This window comes from Cyprinus carpio, chromosome B13, assembly GCF_018340385.1.
Source record: "Cyprinus carpio isolate SPL01 chromosome B13, ASM1834038v1, whole genome shotgun sequence".
In the NCBI taxonomy this organism is placed as follows: Eukaryota; Metazoa; Chordata; class Actinopteri; order Cypriniformes; family Cyprinidae; genus Cyprinus; species Cyprinus carpio.
Window position 1 is genome coordinate 14,248,338 of NC_056609.1, and position 21,471 is coordinate 14,269,808.

The window sequence follows — 21,471 nt, forward strand, 5'->3', positions numbered from 1 at the left end:
TGTCCATTTGTAAGACAGGGGCATTTCTCTAGTTTGGTCAGTGGTGTCAGAGCCCTGAGGGTGAAGGTGAATCATTACACAGGAACTGCAGCGGCTTGACCACTGAGCAACTCTATGGCCGTTCTCACAGGGTCACAATAAGTTTTTGTGGTTAAATGTAAAAAACCTTGAAGTTAAATTTTCCAAACTTAAAATGAAACCTTTGTCTTATTTCTTAATTAAATTATAGGTCAACTAGTGTTCCAAACGATACTGAAATGCAGTACTTTAGCTCTAGGTTCACAGATTATATTGCATTTGTGTGCATTGGCTATTTTCACTAAAAAGAGCTGTGTAATATTCATGAAGATTCCTTAATAATTAATTCTGATAACACGCAATATGTCATTATTTTTTAATGATGAGAGAGCATTATGTCTGCGCATTCAGCATATTTGTTCTAGGGAACATTTATTTCATTTAAAGATACCATAATTTTAATTGGAAGTTCATTTCCAGTTTGTTTCAAGAGTTATTTTTAGATGATAATAAGTACAATTAAAGTGCTTTCAAAGTAAAATACAATTTTCGGGTTTCACATGTTGGCATATCAATATTCAGCCAAAGCACAGCTTAGTTTTAATTATACAGAAATTGCATTTGTACTTTTTTTTTTAATCCGACTGATGTATATTGTCTACTTGTCCTCGTTACCAGTGCATAAAGTAATCTAGATAGCTAACAAAAACTTTCAAATATAATACAATCTCATTTTTGCCATCAAACAAATGTTCATAATTGGCCTCCACTGACATTGCAGTTCATTTTATATTAAATAAATGACAAACATTAAGTTTCAATAAAGGTCACTAGAGACATACAAATATATATGTAGATATTTATGCAAACTCTATAAATATATCCATCCAATTCTGTGAAATAAAACACTTCATCTGTACTACCTTTCTGAATATTTCTGTCCTCATCATCCAAAATGTGCAGATAATTTCAGAAAATATCCATCTAATGCTTTTGTAATACTGCCACTAATGTAACATAAACAGTCCAACTCATTTTCTTGAGCATGGAGGTTCATTTGACTCTGTAATGAGCCTATTTTTTCTTCTCCTGACTGATTAAGAATCTTTTGTCTTGACACATATAATTATTTAATGAACGCAGCGCCAGAATAAATGACATGTCTTTTGTGTTATTATTCTGAGCATCTTGACAAACAAGGCCCGCTGAGTGACCTCCTGGCCTCTTTCAAGAGTGATGATTACACTAATTAAAACTGCAAAACATCTGCGAGGGCCGCAGAATTAAGCAGGTCGTTAAATCAGCGGAGGAAAATATCAACATCCTCACAGACAGCTCCTCTTTTCCTGTCTTACAGTGAAACGAATGCTAGCAGTGGTCGCACACCAACACGACAAAACGTTTAATTGGTTCGAAGCTAAGTTCTATTCTTCTCCCAAATGGATTGGTGTTAATCACACTGTTCGACATGCTAAACCGCTTATCTAGGGAATCTCGGCTGCGATTTTGTCCTCAAGGTTCCACTTGTTGTATTTCTGTTTACATGTTCTTTTCCTCAAGTGAGGCCGAATGTCTCCTTCATGGCAAAAACCTGGATTTCAACGCACCGTAGCCACGTTCATGGATCTAACAGGATTGGTGTCACAGATTTTTTATGTTATTCTTTTCCTAACAATAACCATTTTCCCCCCTTAAGTGTTTCAACATGTGCATCAAGAGTTTTCCTCAGCGCTTCACAACAAATCAACACGGGTCAAGGTGCAAGCCTGGCCTGCAGTAAAGAAGTGCTGCACTAGCTGCAAAGCTACACAAAGATGTCGAAAAGCGGATTGTCCTGCTTTAAATGCAACAAACACACAGCTCAAGGCTTTGTGCCATGTTCAAAGAGATTAATAGACTGAGATGCTTTTGATAGGGAACCGAGCCGTCAAGCAACCCCTCTAAGCGTAAGGACAGTCATGTTCTCTGAAAACCGGTCTCTTGAACATTCCCTCATGGTGAAATGGTTTATGTATGCTGCTCGAGACTAGCTTCTCAGCAGATGCATGTTCCTTCCGGACTCCTGGAGGACATGGGATTACTGTAAATGATGTACAGGTTATTTTCAAAAGGCTGAGGAGATTGGTGCAGGTTCTGCTCACACAAATCATTGCTCAATTTTTACTGGAACAAATCATTCCACGTCCCAGGTTTCAATAATTTCGGCATTGGTTTTAAATGACCAAAAGGATGTGAGGTACTGTACCATGAGAATACTGAACCATTGCAGGACTAGATTTAAAATGAAAGAAAATTAAAGAAAAAGCTAGATGCACAGATTTAGGAAAAAAAAATATTAAAAGCAACATGTTAAAAATTACGTTAGTTTTATTCTACATAGGGCCACTTATTATATAGTATAATTTATATTTGCATTAACTTTAATCATCACTTACCACTTCAAGGCAAAAACTGTCTGACAGTGTGTTTGTCTCTGGCAAACACTGTTGGAAACATTCTTCAGGCTGTTGCGCAATGCAACAATAAAAATATTCTGCACAAGCTTTGCGTTGTAAATGTGTGTGAATTTCAGTCCAGTGATGTAAGGCCTGGGATTCTGAAATGGTGAAAAGATGTCATCTTTCAGCAGATGAGACATTCACTGTGAAGACTTCTGCAAGATGAGTGTAATTAGCATCTCACAGGTGATGACACGTGCCCTCCTTAAAGACAAAAGACCAAGATGACTAATGGTAGTCTGATGAGATGCGGTACAGCCCTGGACATGTTCTAAACACATTCGGAGATGTTTGTGATATGTGGAACCATGAGTTATTGAAGTATGCATAAATCAAAGGAAAGTTTCATAAAAATACTATAATGCTTTGCAGAACAACTGATTACAGAATCCCAATTTTAAATAAATAAATAACAGATGTAATTGATATGAAATGTTCATATACTGAAGACTAACACTACACTTTAATACAGTAAAACTGTAATATTATGAAATATTATTACAAATTATAATACCCATTTTCTATTGTAATATATAGTAGTCAACATTTGAAGTGGACCTAAACCTTTCAAAGTTGTTCTTAAACCTAAATGTGTTCTTGTTTTAGGACAACTTTGATTAACTTTTTTTTGATCCACTTCAAATGTTGACTACTGTATTTTGAAATATAAATATTCCTGTGAATGCAACACTGAATTTTCAGAAGCCATTACTAGAAGTCCATTTTAAGTCCTTAGTAACTAAGTAAACATCATTTTTGATCAATTTAACACATTCTTGCAGACTCTTTTGAAGCGTATTTCCCTTCAACAAATCAGTATGTATAATAAATATGTAATACTTATAATAAAGTAAGCAAACAATCCAGTGGGATTGTGAATTGTTTAGCAAGTGGACACTTTGCTATCCCATAACCATTGCAAATTCATTTGTCCCCCATGTCAGGCACTTTGAGTACGTCAGAAACAAAATGAGGCATCAGTTTAGTGTCAGAGATTTGTCACGTTGCATCGTATTATGCCTCACATGTACATCATGTACACAGAATCACTGATTATAGTGGGTTCTATTATCCTTTAGATCCTTGCATCCGGTGTAGACACAGTATAAGACCTCGTATACTAGTGATCTAACAACCACAGTTTGACTGATATATTAAAGAAGGCATTTACAACAGAGAGGTGCTTTACTTTCAGAGAGATGTCTCCGTGGTAACTGGCAGGGCTGAAACCACACCCCTTGCCTTAAGGCAGCACTGACAAGTTTGTGCTACAGTTGTCAGTTTGTCTTTTGTCAGGGTGGGTATGTCAAAGCCCTAAAATTACAGATGTCTCCGCCTCAGGCCAACACAGCATAAATCAAGGGAGTGAGTTTCCACATTCCCTCTAATGACCTCACAGACCGAGCCGTGGAGGTGGGAGGGATGTTTAAAAAGGAAGGTGCTTGGCATAAAGAATCATCCTGCTAAAAAATAATAAAAATTTTGTCATTATTCACTTACCATCATCATGGATTTTATTTGATGTTATTTTCAACACAATGAAAGCAAAAGGAGAGATTTTAGCTAATTAATAACTCATCACATATCCTCAGAAGTCTTAGGAGAATAGAAATATGAAAATAGAAAATAGGAATATGGATTACTTCTATTATGTTGCACTGATATTTTGTTGTGCATTTTTGGAGCTTGACAGCCCCTTGTGCTGATTCACTTTCATTTTATGTAAAAGAGCAGCATGAACATTTTTCAAAGCTTCTTCTTTTGAGTTCCTTTGAGAATAACATCTATACATTCTATCCAGAAAGAAATACATTTCATATTTGGAAAGTGCAGTCACCTGGATCTTATCTAAAAGACAGGCTTATAAAAATGTGCACTGCCCACAGGAATCTTCTGTGATGCATCATGGGTTGAGTGCGTTGTCATACACACCGTTCTCCATCTCGTTCTCTTTCTCCCTCGCACACAGTCATCTTACACTCGAACCCGACTAAACTCCTCGTTTATGACTGCTCAAACCTCCTTACAGCCGACAAATTTCATTTTGCCCGGGCAAATCCTATTGCATATTATCCTGTACATTGCATTAGGCCCCTAATCTCTCCTTTCTCTTCCCTCACTCCATACCTCCGTGGAAGAAAAAAAGCGGCTCCTGATTAACCCACTTACGGCAGTAAATAAATGGCGTGCGCGGCTGTACGTGCCAGATTTAATTATGAGAAAAGAAATGAAAATACATACAATAACCACCAATCTAACAATATTGGTGTGCTTATGGAATTTATTTAGCTACATAAAAAAATTACCCACAAATCTGAATGAATGACAAAAGAACTGGTTTAAAAAAGAAATAAAAATGTTAAATGACAAAAGGAAACTTGAATGCAATAATATTGTATTATAAAACGATTACCTCTATAAACAATTAATCAACATGCCAAATCTTTACTCATCTTTACAGAAACGTTTCAACTGCAGCGAATGTCACATGAATCCCATATTGCTTTTGGTTTCCCATCTTTTCTTTGCTTCAAACCTAAAATAAAAAAAAAATGCAGTGAAATCAGAGTCAAAATAATTAGGATTTTTAGAAAAAATAATAATAAAAGCAATATAAAGAAAAACAAATCAAAGCAGGAATACAGATTTGTTTGGATAAACATGGTTGCATATAATTGCAGTCAATGCACAAACTGAATCTGAAAAGTATAATCGTAGCTATAAGCTCACAATGGGCATTCAGAGACCCTCTAAAGGGACTGACTGACCAAAAAGATAAGCAGCATCCGCATACTCATTAGAAAGCTCTAGTGAATACACATGAGTTAACACACAGCAGCATGTCCAGGAAAGAGGGGACATCTAAAGTGTGAAATGCAGAGTGACTTAATGAAACTGCAGGGTATCAGCACCAGGGACGAACAGAAGAAAATAAAAAAAAAAGCAGACAACAAACCCCCAAGCGATTTGCTTCCTCCTTTTTCGGGCTGGCTGGGAAGCCTCTGCTTCCTGTTTGGTGCGGGCGAAGTCACGGCAATCGGCGGCTTGTGCGATTTTCACGGCCAGCTATTGAGAAGGAGACAGAGACAAGCTCCATTAGCTGGAGAAAATCAGTCTGCCTGGCAAACCTCACCAGTGCTGCCAGAGCGTCAAGGTGGTGCTCGATGAAGGCATATCTTGATCACTCCGAGGAAGGCAGCACGGACACACACATGCTCGAGTTTCGAAAATCAAAAAAGAATTTGCGGTTCATAGATAGAAGTAGGACACCCAACCCTCTGGTTCCACCACTCAGCATGGATGTGCATAATTAATGTTATTATCTCATACACTTAATCTGTTCATCTAAAGAGGACCTTTAATTCTGAAAATTGCAGTGCACGCACTTAGGACGGCAAAATGAATAGAGGAGGGGGAAAGGCGCATGTCGGCAGTATCAGTGAGGGGAAATGTGTGTGGTGTGGCTAGATTAATTCCTATAGCCAGAGTGACACAGAGGGCTCAGGAAACAAAAGGAGAGTCCGGGCCTCTTCCATCACTCCTGGGATGGGTTTATTATTGGACCGCAAGAAACTTTGATAAACACTTGGACAAATCGCAAACCCTTTTTCTTTTACCCACTGCTTTTCTCTTGCCTCCTTTTTTTTCAGGAGGGGATATGAGGGTAATTCTTTAGAACGGTGAAATAACACAATCAGAGGGAACACAAAAAAAACTCAGTTCGTAATGAGGAAATGTGCCACCATTTGTAGGCTCGAAAAAACCTGGAGAGAGCAAGAGAGTGGAAAAAAATGTTTCAATTATAATTAAGTGGGATAAACTTTATTAGAAAGACTGAAACTAAAATATCTCCTAATGCATGCTGGGATTAGGCAGGTCAGAGCGAGCAGGAAGGAGAAATTAAACTCTAAAGGCTTTTTATCGCCATATTTCAGGAACCAAGGGTGTAAAATGTTCTAATTTGGGATACATTAAAAGCCATAAAGGTCTTTCAAAAAGATTAATGGTACTTTGCTTGGATTTAAGATAAGGCCTTTAGCAGGCTGAGAGAGCGGGGTTCCGGCTGGGCCCTCGAGGCATTCATCTATACAGGCACTTGGAAGATTTGTAAAGGCGTCTGCATAACCTGAAGCTAACACACTATGACAGTTTTTTTAAATCCTTGCCATTTTTTTCCAGGTTTTAAGAGCCATAAATCATGTTTTCTAGCAAGACAGCGGAGAGAGGGAAGTTATAATGGGTGATCATGCCCATGTTTAGCGCAGATCCACTCGCAGATAATTCACACCAGGGTGTTGTTGGAGAGGAGCATTTAAGCAGAATAGATGAAAAAGCGATTGCGAGCAGAAAAGGAGCACAGATCGCAAATAAGCTTTATTAAAAAATATATATATATATGCACTCCACATGTACTCCAGCTTTAACCAAATTTTTCCCCACCACCAAAATAAAGCCCCCTTCGCTCTTCCAACCGGGACTCCCCGATTTTCACACACAGTACTATATTCAAAGCATTAAAAGTCTTTAATTTTTTTTTTTTTTTAATCAGTCCGGTTTGATTGTCTTTACCAGGGCTCAGCATTAATGTCAAGCAAGTTACCTAGGAGACAGAACAGATCAAAGAGACAAAAAGGGAAAAAAAAAAGCTCTCCAATGTCTGATTAATCAAGCCTTGCAAACAGCTTATTTCTTTTAGCCTGCATGCAAGTATGAAAATGAGATTGGGAGCGCAGTACATTGTGCAGATTTGTTCATTCTTATCAGAACAAAGCCGGCGGCAGCTTATTTCATGGATCACTGGCACTGTCATCAGTGTAGCGCAGAGCAGGTGACAGCACTTCTTTCTGTGGCAAGAACAAAATTAGCAAAAAGTCGGCACAAATTAGCCTCTCATATTTTCCGTAATATGACATTATTTTTCATTTACTTTTTTGATCCACTTTTCATGATTTTCCCTCCTTTTTCATCCTTATCCCCCCTCCTTTTCCCTCTCTTGTGACTTAGTGCCAAATCCTTTCACATCAAATGCGGGCACAGAGGAAAAATGCAGGGCAGGAAAAAAGGAATGAAAATCACAATCCAAAAAAGAAAAAAAAAAAAGAGTGGGCTGGGGGGTTTTGGGGGATAACATACACAACAAAAAGTGCTTGTGCTCTTTGTTCTAGGTAGTCACACTAAACCTTCCCATATTTTTGTAAGAATTACATTCAGTGCATTTCCATTGTCATTTACCTACCTACTCTCCTCTTTAAAGGTATTGTGTGCCATTTACGCCAGTCCTCAGCAAAACCTTATTCAGTGCTGGGTTTATTTAGCGTCATTAATGACGTGACCTTTGAAAGGTCTGTGAGGGATGAATTAATTCTGAACAGTCCTGTAACTGCAATGTTGGGCCACTAGGTGGGTTAAGTCAACAGTGGTGCAAAACACACTTGGTAATGTATAGTATATCATCGACTGCCACAGCAGACGCTGTAAAGAAGAAACAAAACAAACAAACAAACAAACATGTAATATATAACTTTACAATGCTAGTCTGTTATCTGATTTCAAAGCACTGTTCATTACTTATAGCGGTCTCATTTTTGAGCCTTCCACAAATATATGAAAACAACAGTTCCAAACTTAATGACAATACCAACTTGCAAACTCAGAGCAGACAAAGCTTTGAAATATACTATGATATTATTCTCTTCTCGTCTTCTACAATAGTTGTCAAACATAACATTCACTCTGTAAAATAATTAAAACAAAACACCTTATATAAGACTGGAATAGGTATCCAGTTGTGTGGTTTGTACTTACAGTACTTACTAAATGGTACTAGCTATTATTTAAATTTCCCTCCTTAGAAAATTCATAAGATGTGGATATGACTGATTGACTGACTAATTAAAGTTAGGTTTAACAGATTTTCAACCAGCTTTGTATTGTTACACTGTCGGTAGCATAAGTAAATGAACAATGTGTATTATTTCTCTGTCTTACCTGTGCAAAATGGTGAAAAATTGTCAGTAAATTTTGGAAAATTTACAGGATTTTTTGGAATCTTCCAGGGATTTTTGGAAAGTTACCGGAAATTTACCAGATATTTTCCACCACTTTGCAACCCTAACCAAGATGCACCTGTTTATTTGTCAGCAAAAGTCTGCAGGATGACATGAAATGCATCATCTGGTGGAGTTTTGACAGCCCCGAGATACTTGTGAAAACTACTTTTACATTTTTGCATCAAGTATAATCTGATCGAACCCCTTGCATTGTGGGTGCTGAAAAGGACATTTTTCCCCACAGCAATTTTTCTCAGTTTTCTCTAGCTATGTAGCACCAATTTACCATATAAATATAATAATAAATTCCACTTACATGAGAATATTGCAGAATTATGTCAATTTTGGTGCATTGGGAATACTTTTTACATTAGAGAACTAATTACATTTTCTCACATTGTTTGCCCCAATATTACCAATAAATCAACAACATTATTGTAATTTTGTTCTACCATGCCAAATGGGGTCAGTTTAAACAGATTGTAATAATCATGGCTTGCATTAAAACAATGGCAAGGGAAATCTCAAGAAAACCACTGCACTGCCTGAATGAAACAGGCCACGCTCCCATGACAATACCCTGTGTCATCTACACTAAAGCGGAGGAGACAAAATCCTCTCAACAAAAGTGACATATTGAGAGTCCTACATTTGATATCCTTGTATACAGTGAAAGATCCAGTTAACATAGCTTATCAGTCTCAAGGGGGTGGTGGGGGAAATAAGACAAGGAGTTCCTGTAATCTTGCCACCAACTTGACAAACAGCATTACAAGACATACAGAGAAGCAGCCTCTCTGAGGGGGATCTTGTTGGAAAAGCTCTCGGTATAATGCGCTTCTCTATGTTTCAGCCCCAATAATCTGATTCCAGATACATTAGACTGTCATCTTCAGGGAACAAGGGAGTGGAAAAAAAGTCTGAAAGTTCGCTGGCTTTGTGTGCATTTCATTATCTTCCCTCTTCTGAGCAGGCAAGGCTTATTAGCAAGCTTTGAACTCACACTTACAATAATGTGCCATCAACAGTTTTATAAGCTAATTAGAAAAACAGTTTAATTAATGACTGACTGGAAATAAAATGGCAATCAGGAGAAAAAAAAGGAAACGAGGGTGCTAAGCTTCCACTACCACCAATTAAGGGCTAATTACAAACAAATTATATATGTGTTTTGCTGTGGGCTTTAATTTGAAAAAAAAAAAAATGGTCTTTGGTTTTTAATTAAAATGGTTTTAATTATAATTGATTAAATGGTAATTAATTTCTACATTGAAAAGTATGCTTTGTCTATCAAGTAATTAATGAAATACAATAATCCAAATGAGATTCCCCAGCATTTGATAAAAGCTTAGGACCCATTTCAAAACCCATTTCAAAATTAATGGGCAAAAATTTAATGTGAGTCATCTGCAGATATAATAAAAGTTCATTCTGTGATAAATTGCTAATGCTGAAAGAAAATGGAACAAAGAGGAGAGTTTTTGCTTAGCAGTTTTCTTGTTGCCAGAGGGGCCCGCACAGGAGGAAGAGCCGTTCTTGTGTTTCGGTACAGATTGTGCGTTATAGACGGATGGAAAAGGCTAAAAATACCTAATCATAGGCTTTCAAAATCAGAAGAAAGACATTAAGATGATTAATAATTGGCTGAAAAAATAAATAAACAGACATGCATTATGTTTAAAGCAATGAGCATGTCTGTACATAAGCTGTCAATCTAGTGCATTTTAATTGGATTGAATGAGTTTGACCTAACTGCAATAATGGCACTTCAAACAGTATGACACTCCTGTAAAGAACACAAAAAGACAAACTTTCAGAGATCCTTGTCATTAGAGATCCGTATGTTTGTAGTTACTGAGACATGCTGTGTTTCAAAAGCATATTAGAACAAAACCCCAGCTGATTGGTCAGAGATGAAGGCTGATAAAGGAAATGACAATGCAACACATTTAATGGGTATACTAAGGCCAGTTCTAATGCATAATAATCTAAAAAGAAAAGTGAGCATCTAAGTCACATACTGAAAGGCGTATACGTGCCCGTGTTCATGAACTCCCGCTCACTCACCCGACTTTATCTTTTTCGCCCCTCCATCAACTCCTTTTCAGACTGTGTCTTCGTCTTTTAATCATTTTCATATAGTCTTACTCCTGGAGAACTTGAAATGGACACAGTACCCCCCACCGCTGCAGACTAGAAAGTCTGCGTTTTGAAGTGGTAATGCGGAGCTAATATTTGTGATCAGGGCAGAGAAAAACTGTAGGAAATAATAAAGTGTGACAGTCCTTTGTTTAGTCTTGCTCAGTTCGTCTTTACCACTGAGACTCAGACTGCAGCTCTTGTTTTTAAATGTGTTTAGAAGGCTAAATGAAACCCCTTAAAAATAAGTTGGCACAAGAAATGCATTCAGGCAAAAAAGCTGCTCAAAATCAAAACATCGGAAAAAAAAACACGAATCTAAAAGTCAGAATAAAAACAATGTTTCCAAACAAACAAAGCTTTGGCATAATCTTTGACATATAAACTAAACTATGTTAGAAATTTGAATTATTATTATTATATATATATCATTCATTAACTTAAACATCTGACTTATGGTTATTGCTTATTATTCTCCTGTATTAGGCTTTTTGTTGTCCCTAAATCTAAAAGTGCATTTAATATAAAGCTGATACATTTAATAAATACTCAAAAATGTTCAGTAACAGAATACAGATATCTGAACAAATATACATCTAAACACACACACACACACACACTCATAAAGCTGATACATTTACACACACACAAACACACTTTAGTATACACACACACACACACACACAGAGAGAGAGAGAGAGAGAGAGAGAGGGAGAGAGAGAGAGACAGACAGACAGACAATAGTGTATTTCATACTTTCATTAAGCTAAAATATTCCTAGTTTTAAAGGTCAGTTTGCTGAAGCATTTTGAACCGGTACCTGTATCTTATTATTGTTAGAGGATATGCAGGGAAGAATTTAATAATTCTGATCAATTGAAAAGCTTTTACCTTTTAGGCAAATGTATAAAACACTTTGTGAATCAAAAACAAAAAGACTTAAACCTTCTACAGAATATTTGAATACTCTTTTATGAAAGGAAAATCTCAAAGGAACCTTTACTATCCACGTTTGTGTTTAAACACCCAGACAAAGATGAAAGCCCACATATCACACACTTTTCAGGATAACTTGAAAGAAGGTTTTAACAAATTTGCTTTAATTTGCAGATTAAAGGAAATGGGCAAAATATTATCATATGATTAAAAAAAGCTAACTAATAATTCCTCTGCATTTAAATGTTTCCAAACAGGAGATTTTTTTATATAAAGCATACAAACATTTTTTTTAATTTTTTTTTATAATGAATGATAAATTTTTTTTGATCAATAAAAGACTTTTAGCCCAGGCATAATTTATAAAGATCATTCTGGAGGACAAATTAAGGGGTTTAAAAAATATCACAAGACCTTTAGTATATCACTGTCTCATTGATTTCTTAACACTTTAATTTAACGCTGTATTAGCATGTAAACACATTACAGAACATATGATATTTCACATATCAGTATAGACACAAATATTATTAGAACCTTGAAATTGAGGCTTGCCACAGTTGGGATTATTGACTGTTTAGTTCATTGCATTATTTCAAACAGCTGTGTCTGCAACAACATTTATCCTGGGCATAGTGTTCTGTGGCCGCACGGAGCGCTGTGATAATGAATACTAGCCGGATTAGAAATTAGGGCATAAAATTATTCTCTAATATCCGAATTGCCCCCAAGGACCCTTGAAACGGGTCAACATATTTCTGTTTATCTAGAGTTTGTGTTTCTGTTAAAAGAATTGTTGCATGATAGAAGGTTGTGTTGTGATTACATCAAGTCAATCAAGACAAAAAAGAGCACAAAAAAGAGCTGCAGCCTAATTGCTAGCACATTGAGCTCTGGTGCTCATATGGGTGATTCAAATTCAAATCTGGCTTGCCACATTTCCAGATACAACTCCGACCTTTCTCTTTCAATCATTTCCTGTCCTTTCATTACTCTCCTCTAAATAAAAGTGGTAAAAGTACACACCACTGTTCAAAAAAGATGGGGCTGGTATTTTATTTATTTTGGAAGATTATTACTTTCATTCAACAAGGATCCATTAAATTAATCAAAAGTGACATTAAAGATCATTTTTGTTCATTATTTGAATTTTGATCAAATAAATGCAGCCTTTGCAAGCATAAGAAACTTCTTTGAAAAACACCAAAAAATCTTAGACCACAAACGTTTAAATAATAGTGGTAGCCACAGTGACACATAAACATACAGCCATAATGTATGTCTACATAAACAAATATTGCAACTCATGCAACTAAATCTGAAACCCTACAAATTTCAGAAATGATCTTCCATATGTGCATCCTGTTCTATCATTGCACAATGCAGAATGATGTTAGCCAGAAACTTTGGATAAATAGAACATGCAAGTATCATCTCATCTTGGCATGTTCCCAGAAAATCTTTCATACCCACATCGCCCTGAGAGACGCTGAATCAATCTATAGAGCATTAGGGACATGTCCAGCAGATGACAAATGCACATTACCTGGTGAAAACTGTAATTTACAGTCTTTAGAGGAGAACAAATAAAGCAGCTAACAGTGGCATTACTGCGCAGCGACTGCCAGTGTTCTGTCAGAAGCAGACTTCAGCTGTCTGGCTGAGCGAGAGATTCGAGGCTGCTAAGTCTGCTCAAATCCACTGATGCTGTAAGAAGCTTTCTGTGACAGCATGGTCCTGGTAAGTCAATCAAAGACCAAAGCCATGCAGTTTGTATTTGTGTTTTTACCTGCAAGCCATGCCGAACTAATAATGCAGCCTGCTATAATTACTATAGCAGTGTTATTTGATAAGAGGCACTAACCTTAAACATTTCAGCACTGTCATTTGCAAGCATTTAGACAGCATGATGGCATCTTTGAAATTCTTTACCTGCTTTTGAAGTGTAGATAAACTCTCTGTGAAGGAATGCTTAAATCTGCCGTTCTCAACCAAACAAAAAAACAAAGGCTAGGGCTGATATAGCCGTGTGGCATCACAATGAAGCCCATGTACTGATGAAATGTCTCCAAGAATGGTTTCCAAAGAAACTGTAATTATGTCTCCGTCTACCTGGGAAAGAAAAAGATAAAACCACTGGTGTGGTGTCTCAATGAAGCAAAGACTCTCAGAGAAAACTTGCGTAAACCAAGTGGCATCTGAGCTATTTAATGGTTCCCAATGGCGCTACGCTTGTAGGAGCTGATTATCACCCTTGCTTTAAAGATCAACAATCAACAGCATCAAAATATGAAAGTGGCGGAGTAAATGGGTGTCAATTTTTTGCATTTACACCAAGAGAAACAGAAGCTGTAATTGATTACGTAGGAAACTAATATTTGAGGTTAACACGATTAATGCTGCTCCTCCCAATTAAATGGATGGAAGAACTTTATCGAAGCATGACCCTAGACACAATAAAACTGTAAAATCATCTTAATAGAAAATTAATTATTGTAGAAACTGAAAACACATTTAAGAACCTTGCACTAAACCAAGTTACTGTAGCGTAAATCAATCCGTTCTAAAAAGAAAATTATCACAAAAAAGATTTACAGAATGAGTCCTCACAATAGGCTTAACCTAAATATAAAGGTTTATAACAGAAGATTTAATTAGTTCCAATATATCACCGCCTAAATATAAAGTTTATAACAGAAGATTAATTAGTACTTTATGCAATATATCAATACGATGATGTGGATGCTGGACCACTTCTATACTTAAGAAATACTCTGTTTGAGGGTGGAGGGACACAAGAAATATAAATGATATTCGCAAAATAATTGTGTTTTCTTAGTATTCCCCAAATGCATAGGTAAGTGAATTGATAGGTAAGTGAAAATGGTTTTCACATTCCCAAACCTTTTTTTTTATTAAATTTTTAGGTTTGACAGTTGAAATTAATTTCATTGAGTTATTGTTGAATTAAAGGTTTGGGACATTTCAGATTCCATTGAATCAAAGTTGCGAAGCTTAAAAAATATGCCCGCTATGTAAAAAGGTTGCTTTTAAGCAATTACAGCTGTGCTGTTTTCGAAGCGCTTTGATCCTACTTACGTACACTCGCTAAAATGTGTCTTTTTAAAACTGTCGAATGCTCACTTTAAAACTGGCACCTTTGTTTTAGCGTCGGGTTTGAAAGCATGTGTGTGAAACCGGAACAAGTTCTATAGACTTTGCTGCACTTCAAAAATTCGGGGAGGGCTTGTAGTGTGCGTGCGACTTTTCTGCGCATGTGAATGAATGTGTGCTTTGTAGCTGTGTGCTGTTTGTAGCCTCTGTGTCTTTGCAGGCAAAATGGCCACAGACCCATTAGCTCAATTTGTCACAGTAGGAAGCGCCCCCCGAGATCGCTTATCTGGGCAACATACCTCTCGAGTAGCAAGTCTGTCACTCAGTTCTTCCGCCTTCCCATAGTCCCCTTCAGCGATGGCTCTCTATGCTCTTTTCCAGGCCTGACTGAAGATGAGAAGGAGGGAAATAAAATGAAGTGATTTTCAAACAGAAAGAGAAGGATGAGAAGAAAAAAAAAAATCAAAGAGTAACTTAAAAACTCCCCCAGGCATTCTTTTTAATATGATTGCCATTACAACAAATATGTAGATTTCCTCTCATAAATGAAAATCGTTGGTTGATTAAATATTAGGCAAAAAATCTCTCTAGCCACAGGAGGTTACCAAACATAAATGTTGGTCTTTAATTAGATATTTCCATCAAAGCAGCAGGACTGGTGAGCTCTCTGTCTGCTATTATGGATCTTCATGAGAGAAATCCCAAAACAAAGACACAACATTCTCATATTCTACAAATTTCACCATTTCTAGACAAAGACTGCTCTTTATAAATTCTAGACATGTCTGTTGCTCTTATAGTCCATACACAGGAATAAACCAAAAAATAACCTCCTGATGTAATTTATTCCTGAGCTGATGATTATTCCATACTGTGTTTTCAGAAATGGCCATATAATATTCATTCTGCTTAGGTAAACATTTCAGAGGGACTGTTCCAATCAGCTTCACTCACAACTCTATTAAAATGTATTTTCACAGCATATGCTCAGCCCTTTAATAATGTTTAATCCAAAATAGATATAGCCTTTGAAAGTGAGGGAAATTGGGGCAGCTGTCTAATTTAACGGGACAACTGGATATATATAATAAAAACAATATTTTAACTCAATAACCCAATATTTTAACTTGCTAATGCAAAATTATTTGAGCTCAACATTAAACGATATGGACAATTGAATTAGCAGCGTTTTCCTACTTAAAACAAATTACATTTGCCAACATTCTGCTTACATGACAATTTACAAATTAAAATAACGGCAAAAACTGTTTTGAGTTAATGCTACAGAATGATAAGTAATATGCATTAGTGCAAAATTGGCTTGAAGTTACAAATGAATTAGTTCTGTTTACAAAGCTTTGCACTTAAAGAGACTTATTTATAGAAAATTTAATCAGGAAATTCCTGCATGACAAAATTAAATTATGAGCCAATGTACAAAGTCAGCTTTCTCGAATCATTCCTCATTCTCTCACATATTCTGCTCTCATCTCACAAGGAATAAACTGAATTCATATACTGTAAAAAGACTTACTGCTTTAAATGAAACTGAGCTGTGCTATATCTAAATAATCTTTATTTATATTATTTTACAATCCTGTCAACAGTTATTGATCAGTGTTAATATCTATTGCTGATTTTTGTTGTATATTTGTGTTCTTTATTGTTGTTTTTGTTGATAAAAGTTTTCAGACTCAGCACAATACAGGTACAGTGTTGATTTTACCTTATTAATATAACTATATATAATTTATTATATATATATATAATATATATATATATCTATATTTATATTAATATATATATATAAACAGCTTTTTCTGTTTAATTTCTCTAATTTATTTATTTTTTGTAAAAAATATTTGAAAATTCTAGTGAAAAATTCTCAAAATATATATATATATATATATATATATATATAAATTTTTTTATATTTTTTTTAAAGTGGACAATTCTCATTACACTCATATGTCAATATCCAGAATTATCACATCTATCAAAGCTAACAATAGATTGGAAACATTTTTCAAGATTTTAAGTAGTCAAAATTTCTCTAACAGAGCAATCACTCATTAACATAAAGTTTATGTCTGTAATATATCCAATACGGAAGTGCTATGAAAAAAAATAAATAAATGTGAAACTCCTGGAGGCTGATATTGAATCACAATTTCAATGTGCAGGGTTCAAGAGTGGGTAGAGAATGTTTATTATATTGTTTATGCTGTTCTACAACATGTGATGGCCTTTCAGCATCTGAGTGGGAAAAAACTTGATGTCATATTTGTTACAGAAGCTGTCCAGTGTATTGGATTTGCAAACGTTCCTCTCCCTCTCACTGAATTACAGCATTACAGAGAGCTCTCGACTTCATTGTGCTGTGGCTTTCAACGGAGAAATCCACCTCATAAGAAATATTAAACACCAACCAGAACAGACAGTGCAGCTACATCCTCATGTCAAGATTAAGGTAATCTCATCATTAAATATAATATGATCTATTCTGTTATGCTCAGTGTCATGCAGAAGAAAAGACACCTCCTCACTCTGTCTTTCACATTTGATAGAGGAAACAATTACGAGTTACACATACAGTAGGCACTGAACAGAGAGGCAGTGGGATAAAAATGCTTTCAGCATCTGAGTGGAATTAGGACACCCACAGAGTGGTAGAGGAAGATGGCGGAAATCATTGTTACCGTGTGAGGAGGTCTCCTACAAGGAGGCGGCTTGAGTCTATCATTGATGCCAAAATACTGCATGAGCTCCTTCCAGTGCTCCTCCTGTTTCTCTTCAGGCTCGCTGGGCAAAGACACAGGATGACAAGTCTTTCTGTTTATTTTTATTATTATTATTGTTATTAGTATTATTCACTCCAGTACTAGGCATGTATACTTTGTGAGATTTCTGCACACATCACTTTTTGGTATAAACGGTGGATTATGGAGCCAGTCAGTATTTGGGAATATATACAGGTCCTTCTCAAAAAATTAGCATATTGTGAAAAAGTTCATTATTTTCCATAATGTAATGATTAAAAAATTAAACTTTCATATCATTTTAGATTCATTGCACACCAACTGAAATATCGTCAGGTCCTTTTATTGTTTTAATACTGATGATTTGGCATACAGCTCATGACAAACCCAAAATTCCTATCTCAAAAGATTAGCATATTTCATCCGACCAATAAAAGAAAAGTGTTTTTTTAATACAAAAAAAAAAAGTCAACCTTCAAATAATTATGTTCAGTTATGCACTCAATACTTGTGGTCGGGAATCCTTTTGCAGAAATGACTGCTTCAATGCTGTGGCATGGAGGCAATCAGCCCTGTGGCAATGCTGAGGTGTTATGGAGGTAGCGGCCTTAAGCTTCATCCAGAGTGGTGGGTCTTGCGTCTCTCAACTTTCTCTTCACAATATCCCACAGATTTCTTATGTTCAGGTCAGGAGAGTTGGCAGGCCAATTGAGCACAGTAATACCTTGGAGTTACCACTGATGAGCAGGTGCCAGGTCGTGCTGAAATCTCATCTCCATAAAGCTTTTCAGCAGAGGCATGAAGTGCTCCACCTAAAATCTCTGACTAGCTATGTGCATTGAACCTTCTTGATAAAAACACAGTGGACCAAACCAGCAGCTGACATGGCACCCCAGACCATCACTGACTGTGAGTACTTGACACTGGACTTCAGGCATTTTGGCATTTCCTTCTCCCCAGTCTTCCTCCAGACTCTGGCACCTTGATTTCCGAATGACATGCAAAATTTGCTTTCATCCGAAAAAAGTACTACACAATCTTCCTCAGGGTCCGGTCACCTCTTCTCGTTGTGCAGCGTTTATTTGCCACACTTTTTCCTTCCCACAGACTTCCCACTGAGGTGCCTTGATACAGCACTCTGGGAACAGCCTATTGTTCAGAAATTTCTTTCTGTGTGTTGAGGGTGTCAATGATATTGGACAGCAGTCATTACCCATGATTGCGGTTTTGAGTAATAGGAGGCTGGGAGTTTTTCATCCATCTTTTGCAGGTGTTTTAGAGTTACTAGTTGATTGATGATGAGGTTTAATAGCTAGCTTTATGAGAACCTTTTCATGATATGCTAATTTTTTGAGATAGGAATTTGGGTTTCATGAGCTGTAGCCAAAAATCATCAGTATTAAAAAATATAAAAGACCTGAAATATTTCAGTTGGTGTGCAAGAAAATCTAAAATATATGAAGTTTAATTTTTATCATTACATTATGGAAAATAATGAACTTTTTCACAATATGCTAATTTTTTGAGAAGGACCTGTATATGGGTGTTCATTGAAATAGGCAGGATGTTTTAAATATGAAGAATTTTTTTGTACTAAGATGAAACATTTTAAATTTGTTTCCCCTCCTTTTGCCTCGAGGCTGGAATGATTTGAACAGAGTTTAAAAACTGAGCATCACACAGCTGCTGATTTCATAAAGGGTTAGAAAAAAACCTGAACTTCATACACTAAACAACTATGGATCACACACACTACCAGACTTTTCAAGTGGTTCCAAACACAACAAACTCACGCAGAAACATGCGCCTTGTTGCTTGGAGATGTATAACATTATGAAAACAGTATGTGCTCTAAAATTGGCTCAAAATCCCAAAAATGTTTTATAATCTCCAATTGGATAGAATCAAAGTCTAAAGATTAAAAAAAAAAACTAGAGTCTGTGCCCATCATACGCTACGTGATTTTCAGCTAATTCTGTCAATTGCACATTAAAGATCACATTGCATTTACTTTAGATATGCGAATAGCAATATTTCTTACATCAGTCAATGAACAAATATATTATTTCAGAAGTAGATCTGAATTTAAAATCATCATATACAATACAGGCTACAATGTGAGATGAGGAATACGCCATGATATTATTTTGAAGTATTCAGTACATATTCACATGTGTGAAGAACATGTATTTAAGCTTGTTGTTTACACAACATCTCTCATAGTCTTTCTCATGACCTGCTGACTAATGCAGTGATGTTTTGATGGAATGGTCTATTATGGAAATCATCATTAACTGTCTCGAAGCAAACCATAATTGCCTATCATATCTTTTCTGCTCAGCGTCACAATTCTGTGTCCCACCTGTTTGAGGTGTAAAATATTATAATATATTGCACATAGGCATGTGCAAACATAACGCATATGAGAAAGATTTTTAAATTGTGCTATTCATCTCCACAAGCAATGACACCTGTTAGTTCTACTGCAGTAATACTTACCAGACACCCATGTTGTGGTACCTAGGCAGCAATGTAATTGCATGAGAAATTCCTTTCAAACACAAATCAGCACAGCTGTATGAAGAATTGTTATGTTTGCATTGAAAGGAATAAACAGTATACGGTTATAATGACCTTTCTTGTGGCGCCTTCCTTTTTCCGCTTTCTTTGTGTTTCCTTCATTCTCTGATCAACTTTTGCTCGCTGGAGCTCTTTGAACTTCTGCAACAAAAACAAAAACAATGCTTTTAAACAATGATACTTGCATAATGACATTACAATAAATTCTGAATGAACCAAATGCAACTTGCTTTGTTTATACTGTAGTGATTTTAACTGTCTACCGCCCAATTAGATACATAATAAATCATCTGATCACTGCATGATCTGCACTCTCTGACAATACTGCATCCATGCATAACTACAGCAGATCCACGTACTTGCCACTTATCCAAGGAAACTCCAGGAAGACAATCATTCCCAAATGCATCATTGAGCAAACCAGTTTTTGTGTCATTACATTCAACCTGTACACACGCTGAATGTGGCTCTGTGTCTGACTGAAGTGAGAGCTGCTCGCCTTGTGTGTTTTCTGCTGTTTCTCTTCATCAGCATCCTCAGAGCTCAGGTCAGCCTCACTGAGACCCGGCGGCAGATGTCCACTGTACATATTAAATCTGGCAAATCGTCAAAAACGTTATTATCTGCCACAAAACGTTTAAAGCAAATATATTATTAAATGCGAAGGGTGATTTAACAATATCATAATAAATCAGAGAAGTACACCAACAACTGCATGACGCTTACCGTTGCCTTCTGTATTTCCGCTTTTTGAACATAGAGCTTCATTATTGGATCGGCGGAGGAGCAACAGCTGTAACAAAAACGCTGATTGGTCACTTTGATCTCATTATGACATGCGATCCTCCCCTTTACAAAATAGTGGAGGCTGCCGGTCTGTGTTATGAATAATAATTCCCGGCTAATATTTCTGTTAAATCGTCAATTTGTCCAGCTCTATAATAATAATAATAATAATAAATAAATAAATAAATAAATAAACTGAGTTATTATTATTATTATTATTATTATTATTATTATTATTATTATTATTATTATTATATTTTAAACCTGATCTAAATAGACAAATAGAGGGTGGATAAGTGTGCTTTTTACCCATGGTCTTTTGTCAAATTATAATTTAGAAATCAAATAAATATGAAGATGATACATTATATCAAGTACTGGTCTATGTTAAACATTTATTCCTCTAAAACTTTGTAAGGTTTGTTGTTTCTGGCGATAAATTGGTAACAGCTTAACAACAAAAACAACTGTATGCCACACACTTTTTTCATTTGTGAAAAATAAATAAATATGTAATCTACTGGCCTCAATAAGGTAATTTAACCAAAAATAACCACAAATAAAAATATTTTGCATATTGCAGTAGCAGCA

At 36.1% G+C, this 21,471-nt stretch overlaps 1 protein-coding gene across 1 annotated transcript; it reads right to left on the minus strand.

The window, feature by feature from the left end:
* Window positions 1-4,779: 4,779 nt before the first annotated feature.
* fam204a (family with sequence similarity 204 member A) lies at window positions 4,780-20,814 on the minus strand. The gene is given in 10 exon segments (XM_042736730.1): window positions 4,780-5,052; window positions 5,473-5,582; window positions 15,055-15,118; window positions 15,120-15,142; window positions 17,455-17,557; window positions 19,825-19,876; window positions 20,149-20,166; window positions 20,169-20,235; window positions 20,454-20,617; window positions 20,620-20,814. Coding segments are annotated over 10 exon segments (717 nt in total). The 5' UTR covers window positions 20,684-20,814; the 3' UTR covers window positions 4,780-5,000.
* Between the last annotated feature and the right edge of the window lie 657 nt (window positions 20,815-21,471).